Here is a 6,978-nt window from a genome sequence, read left to right on the forward strand (position 1 = left end):
TTAAAACTAAATCGTAAAAATAAGACCATTTATAGGGGCATTCATAGGGGCATTTCAACCTTAGGCATACACAATTTTCTGGCGAAAGTGAATCTAACAGCCTGTGTGAAATGCGCTAGGCTGTACTACTGTCCTCTCATTCTGCATCAGTACAAATACTTGCACGCGTTGCGCGTGTTTTGCTTGCTTGAGTGTTTCTGCATTATATGAGTGGTTTTGGAATATAAATCGCAGCACGTTTCAGATGAAAATGCAATAAAAATATTGGTATCGGTACTCTGTATCGGCACGTACCAAAAATAAAATATCGGTATTGGGCGAGTACTGGAAAAAGTGGTATCGGTGCATCCCTAGCTTTTAGAGGTTCTTATCTGAAACATCCACTGCAGTAAGTCAGTTATATTATTTCTAACATCATATGTGTGTTGAGATTTAAAATTATTTTATTTAAATACCTTTGAATTTTGGTTCTCAAATGCTTTGATGTGTCTCTTTGATGACTCACCTTGATCTCAGTAACCAGGATATCAGTGATGCTCCCCAGCACAGTAACAAAATCAAAAATATTCCATGCCTCCTTTAGGTAGTTCTGCAAACATTGAGGAAATATATAAAACTACAGTTATTAAAATCAAATTCCACCACAAACAACTTAAACAGTATCTATCGATCAATCTATCTATCTATCTGTCTATCTGTCTATCAGTCTGTCTGTCTATCATAATTGTATATATATATATATATATATATATACACAAACACACCTATATGTACATAATATATAAACAATTTTTCTATTATAATTGTAAATAATTATAACAAATTGCTAACAATCTTATATTCTATTGAATATTAAAATGAATTGCTACAGTAGTTAGATTTTTTAAATTGAGTACTATTATTTATTATTTTAAAAAATATTTTAAAAGCTTAGAAATGTGCTTCTGTCAAACTATTAAAAAAATTAGCCAGTTATGAGGTTTAATTTCAGTTTTGATGTTGCATTAAAAGCAGGTTCTGTAGATGGTAAGGCAGCTCACTAGATTTTTGAAAAGAGCTTTTCAGCAGAGCTGCATTTTCTGAATGAATTCATTATAATTACCCCCTTTAACTCCACCCTTATTCCTTAGAGACCTCTTTTGGCATTTTTAGATTTCGATTTAGCTTAAGTATAAACCATAGATAGTACGTTTTAAAATCTTTTACTTTACTAGCGAGGACAATGTGGCTCTTACAAATATAGAGAATCATACACACAAACACAGGCAGCCTGAAATGCAGACATTGGTGAGTGGTGTAATAGATCTTTAATGGCAGGACGGTCTGCCAGGTGTCTTAGCCTTGGGTTCATGTCTCTCCTGATGGAGCAAAGATTAGTCGACTGCTGCTAGACATGGATCCCGGATGGAACAACATGAGAAAGACCCATTCATCAACCCTGAGCTCCGAACAGGTGGAGGTAAACGCAAGCGTCACGCACCAGAAAAGCTTTTTAATAAATGACCCTCATAAATGGAAATGGAGCTTGAGATGAGACCTTCTGCTGCATGTCAGACCAGCCAGCACCAAAAAGAGATTTATGATGCAGCACACACAGCCCTGCTCATACTGTACACCAAACCACACGCTTCTCACCCACCGGGCCATCATTAGCTTCTCACTGATTTCACAGTTCTTGCAATGCCGACGGCCCTGGAGGCTGGTCAATCAACCAACAAGGCTCCACTTTTCACTCAAATCAGTCATTCATGGTGTCATTTTTTTTCTGCCCCTCTCAACACTGGATCAAACTAGTTTTGAGTGTTTACTAACTAGTGTTTACTAAAAGTCTGGTCCACCTGGCAATTTATTCTGACCAAGAACTGCCCTATTAGACAGCAAAAGTCCATCTGACCTGTAAACTGATCAAACACAGTTTGACATTTCGAAATAATTACATAATATAATAAAATAAAAATTACATTAAATAAAATATTAGGAATTTCAATTAAAAAAATGTTTGAAAAAAAAATAATAGATAGATGTTACCCACTCCAGTAAACCAAAGTCTCAACACATGGTTTTATTGATTATTGAGTGAATCAAGTTTTATCAAAAGAAAAAGGTTCTACTAGTTTAAAATGATGAAATGCATTGATAATAGAATACTGGAAGACAATAAATGTCACCTGGTAAAACTTGAAATGACTGGAGTGCAGTGTTCATTTTTTTTTACTAAACTTGCTGTACATACAGTAGTAGTGTTATACATAGACAGAATACCTAGTTTAGTATCAAACACCGACTGTAATGATAAAAGATAAGTAATATCAGAGTCTCTCCACTCTCACCAGAGGGCCAAAGGCGATGACCTTGAGAATGCACTCCAGCGTGAAGAGAGCTGTGAAGATGATGTTCAACCACTTCAACATGTCCTCATACGGTTTAGGAGCACCATGGAACTACAGAGGAAGAAAAAACAGAGCGACAGTGACTCACTCAAATATTCAAATGATCTGTAAAATAGGCTTTCAGGAGTGCAAATTAGAAATGACTTATTCATAACTGAATATTCACACACATCATTTCATATGCAATAATCAGCATTGCTGAACCTCAATATGTGTGTTGGACTCTCTCAGTGTGTATCTATTGCACAACCTTGGTACACACACAGCGACACTATAGAATATTCATTTTTGGTTCCCCGAGGAACTAATCAGCGAAGAGTACTTAAAAGAACCATCTTAGTGTGAAGAACATCTTAAAAATCTTTTTTCACTACAAAGAACCTTCTGTGCAATGGAAAGATTCTGTGGATGCTTAAGGTTCTTCATGGAACCATGGATCCTGAGAACCTGTATTTTTAAGTGTGTAAAGTCCTTAGAGATAAAAGGCTAGAGGTCACTTCCTGTTAGCAGCTTACCAAACGGACAACTGACAGATGAACTGCACTAGACGGTTCTCAAAGGAGCAAAGCATTATGCTATATAATTGAGTGCAATGACTTAATCTAAAATACCTCTTTTTGTTAAAAGTTTGCTGTATGACTGCCATGCCACAAGCAGTTATGGAGAAAAAAAAACATCATGTATAAATGTCTAATAGTAAATTTCCCTTTTTTAACTTACTGCAACTTCAACAGTCTACAAATGACAGCTGTGTTACCTTCATCATGAGAACCACTGTGTTGATGGCGATCATGGTCAGGATGGAGTACTCAAATGGAGTGGACACCACAAACTTCCATATCTTGTACTGGTAAGACTGCTTGTCTTGCGGCATGTAGCGAGTCAGAGGTTTGGCGTTGATGGCAAAGTCGATACAAGCTCGCTGTAGATGACATCAAAGCACACTTATCTCAACATGAAGTCCTCAACAAAATGTTGAAGTGAATGTCTACAAGCATATAACTATTCATCACCCTGATCTTTCCATGTTTGATTATCAGAACAGCATTGGTATTCCCAGAGCTCTCTAAATCAAACGAATGAAAGACTGAACGAATGAGTGCTAGAAGACAAACATCAAACCAGCTGCACAAATCAGAGTTACAGCAGTTTAATATTTAAACACAGACTAATATCTCCTCTGAGAGAAGATACAAATATATACATACAGAATAGAGACAAATACAGAGAACTCAGAAAAAGAGAGAAATAAGGAAAAATAGAATCGATTTTTGCTCCGCTCCAAAACCTAGTACTGTATAATAATGCTGCCTTCTTTATTGTCCAACTTCTAATAAGCATTCCCAGAATTCACTGCAATGAGCTCAGTGAAAAAAAAAAATCAAAATGGAACCAAGATAAACTTATATATTAAGGTGACCAGATATCTGAAATGTAAACTAAGGACATTTCCTAGTCCAGTGGTCAAAATATAATTGAAATCTCACTTGTTTAATTTAATTGTTATGGGGTTCAACTTCTATTATAATAATTAATAATCAGTATAATGTTTGCCGGCCAAAATGACCCTAACTGGGCCCTGAAATCACAATATTAAAAATAGTAAACAGTAACCACTGCAAATAGCAAAAGAGTATTATATTATAACAAAATTATGACTTAACAAAAACACAAATAAAACAAAATAAATATGAGGACATATGATAAAACGGTACTTAAATATTTTTTATGTTTTCTAATTTTATATTTTAATTTTCACAAACTGTTAATATATTGCATACAGGAATTACAACTACTAGCACTGCCTGCTAAAAACTATCTTAAACCAGCATAAGGTGGTTTGCTGTTCTTAGCTGGTCTCCCAGCCTGGATAGACTGGTCTGTTGGCTGGTTTTAGAGAAGTTTTGGGCACTTTTCAGTTAATCAGGCAAGAAGACCAGCTGGCCGCCCAGTTTAACGCCCGCTTTTCTCAACAGGGTAGAAACTATGCCTATGTAGAGCACTTCAAATCAATCATTTAGGAGGTTCAATAATGGTTTAGATAACAATGCAGCTTAAAAGGTTTTAGAACAAAGCCATAGAGTTGAAGGAGTTCTGCCTGACTGGTCTGGTAGTTCCTCCCGGGGTTTAACTCTGTGCTTGTGTGTGTGAGCATGTGTTTGTCAAAAGAGTTTAGAGTCAAGAAAGTGGAGATGCAGACCGACAGGTGCGTTGGCCTCACACAGGAAAGAGGAATTCTCTTCAGAGTGCTTCTCTTCCAGGCATCTCACAACTGTCCATGCATGTATGAAACAAGACTTTGACCTTGAATTAGCATACACTGAAACTCCATTTTAAGCAACAGTGAATGGTGCCTACAGTTTGCCGTCACCCCATCTACTTGCCTGCTTATGGTTGATTTTAACTGACTATGCAAGCCTCCAACTGTCCCGTCCTACCTCGTTCTTTTCCAAGCTGCAATCTGACATGGCTTTATCTCCCTGCTCCTGGAATGTGATGATGATCAAAGCCACAAAGATGTTGACAAAGAAGAAGGGGAAGACGATGAAGTAGACCACGTAGAAGATGGAGGTTTCCATGCGGTAACCCGGACTGGGACCCTGGTCTTCAAATGTGGCATCAACAGAGTGTTTCAGCACTCTAGAAAACCACAAGGAGAATGTCAGTAAGATGATCAAACACTGGCAAGTTCATCAAGATACGTTTTTCTCATTTTAACCCTTTGATGCACTGTGTCCACCACAGTGAACAGACCTTTAAAAGCCATTTTAAGCATAAGAAGGTGTGATTTTACATCCAAAACTACAAAGGGTTTCCTCGAAAGCATATACTAAAAATGGTTAATATATTATATTAAAAAATAATAATAATAAAAACATTTGAAATGATTATATTCTTGTTTTAAAGTAAAAAAAAAGAAAGTAGTAATTATTTAGAAATTAAGATACTTTTTTTCTCCTCTTCTGTGATGTACTGTATATCTGAGGGAAACGGCTTCTCGGATGAGAAAACAAAACAGGACAGAACTTGGTTTTGTCTTTCAGGCAGTGGTTTTTAAAAAATAATGAGAAAAGATAAAATAAGGGTAAATCTTTTATAATAAACACTTTGACATTGTATAAAAAATAAAAATTGTCCAGTTTGATTTCACAGTGATTTTTTCCTTTAACTAATCATGTAATAATTGTAATAAAAATGCAACAAATGGTAGATTACCACAGACCTGAACTAGTAATAAAAATTAAAACAGCATAAATGTAATACATATTTAGTTTCTGGCAGTTTTCTCTTTAACTGTGGAATTGTATCCCTTTTGTTTTCTGTTTCTTTTCTAACTGACACTCTCTATAAAAAGCCATAAAGTAAAAAATAAAAAAAAAGAAAGAAAGAAAGAAAAGAAAAAAAGACACAAATCATTTAAAAAATTTCAAGTACAAATTTAAAACATTTTCATAAAGTAGAACAGACCAAAAGCATCATCTTAAAACCGCAGAGAGGGAAAAAGTGTTTATATGCAATGGTTAAGATTACATCCTTGTCCATGAAAGAATGCGTAGATATCACAGAGTACCATACACAGTTATTGAGTGTTAAAGAGGGATTTAATTTAAATATGAAAAACTTTCTGGATTTTCTTGTTGCAGCGCAGGAGGTTTTTTTTTTCTTTTCTCTTAACCAAGTATGTGTTTTTCTATGAAAATCTGGAGTTTAAAGTAAGTAAAATATGGAGTTAAAAGTAAGCAGAGTTGAGATGAACACAGATTACACCAGAGAGAATTAAGCAAGAAGAGAAACTTAATCAGAACAGACAGAGCAAAAGGAGAAAGAGATCAGAGTAAGAAAACTAACATGTTTTTAACATGTCTCTGTAAGATCACAGTGTGTGTGTGTGTGTGGACTCACGTTGGCCAGCCCTCTCCTGTAGAGACAGTGAACAGGGTCAGAAAGGCCCACATGACGTTGTCATAATGGAAATCATACTTTTTCCACTCGCGTGGCTGTGTCATGGCCCCTCCATCACTGCCATACTCCAGGAACTGACCCCTGAGTACAAACACATCAAATCTAACTTATTATTATTTACTTCCTGCATTGATTCCTCCTTCCTTCCTTCCCACTTCCTCTTTTTTACCTTCTAAGAACAGTTTCTTTACTTCCTTCTGTCCCTTTTCTCCTCCCTTTCCTTCTTTCTTTGCTCTTCTTTTCCATTTCCTTCCTTTCATCTTTCCTTCCTTCCATCCAGTAAATGACTCTTTCTTTCCTTTTTACCTTTCATCTTTCCTACCTGCCTGCCTTCCTTCTTTTACTTCACTCTTCCTTTCCTTTCCTTTCCTTTCCTTTCCTTTCCTTTCCTTTCCTTTCCTTTCCTTTCCTTTCCATGTTTAGTCTTTTTGTTCTCTCTGCCTTCCTACTATACTTCTATTCAGTCACTCGTCATTTCTAGGGTTGGGTACCGAAACCCGGTACCAATATGGCACCGGTACCTATGTAACCGGTATGTACTAGAACCAAATCAGAACGCAGATTTCGGTGCCATGCCTGAGCGATCGATTGAAATATTTGTCCTCTGGTTCTCTGAAACGGACGT

General features: G+C 36.3%; 2 protein-coding genes across 2 annotated transcripts in view; both read right to left on the reverse strand.

Moving 5' to 3' along the window:
• LOC107692311 (voltage-dependent N-type calcium channel subunit alpha-1B-like) overlaps nucleotides 1–2,961 on the reverse strand; it is a 26,638-nt gene extending 23,677 nt beyond the window's left edge. Inside the window, exons 1-4 of the mRNA XM_016491296.1 lie at nucleotides 2,906–2,961; nucleotides 2,772–2,829; nucleotides 2,331–2,441; nucleotides 506–589 (exon numbers count right to left, since the gene is read on the reverse strand). Coding sequence (XP_016346782.1) covers nucleotides 506–589; nucleotides 2,331–2,441; nucleotides 2,772–2,829; nucleotides 2,906–2,961 — 309 coding nt within the window. The remainder of the gene's footprint in view (nucleotides 1–505; nucleotides 590–2,330; nucleotides 2,442–2,771; nucleotides 2,830–2,905) is intronic.
• A 156-nt stretch (nucleotides 2,962–3,117) lies between these two features.
• The window catches only part of LOC107692312 (voltage-dependent N-type calcium channel subunit alpha-1B-like), a 94,701-nt gene continuing 90,840 nt past the window's right edge, over nucleotides 3,118–6,978 (reverse strand). The window contains exons 28-30 of the mRNA XM_016491297.1: nucleotides 6,294–6,434; nucleotides 4,829–5,030; nucleotides 3,118–3,312 (exon numbers count right to left, since the gene is read on the reverse strand). Coding sequence (XP_016346783.1) covers nucleotides 3,118–3,312; nucleotides 4,829–5,030; nucleotides 6,294–6,434 — 538 coding nt within the window. The remainder of the gene's footprint in view (nucleotides 3,313–4,828; nucleotides 5,031–6,293; nucleotides 6,435–6,978) is intronic.

This window comes from Sinocyclocheilus anshuiensis, unplaced genomic scaffold (genome assembly GCF_001515605.1).
Source record: "Sinocyclocheilus anshuiensis isolate Anshui unplaced genomic scaffold, SAMN03320099.WGS_v1.1 scaffold478, whole genome shotgun sequence".
Lineage (NCBI taxonomy): Eukaryota > Metazoa > Chordata > Actinopteri > Cypriniformes > Cyprinidae > Sinocyclocheilus > Sinocyclocheilus anshuiensis.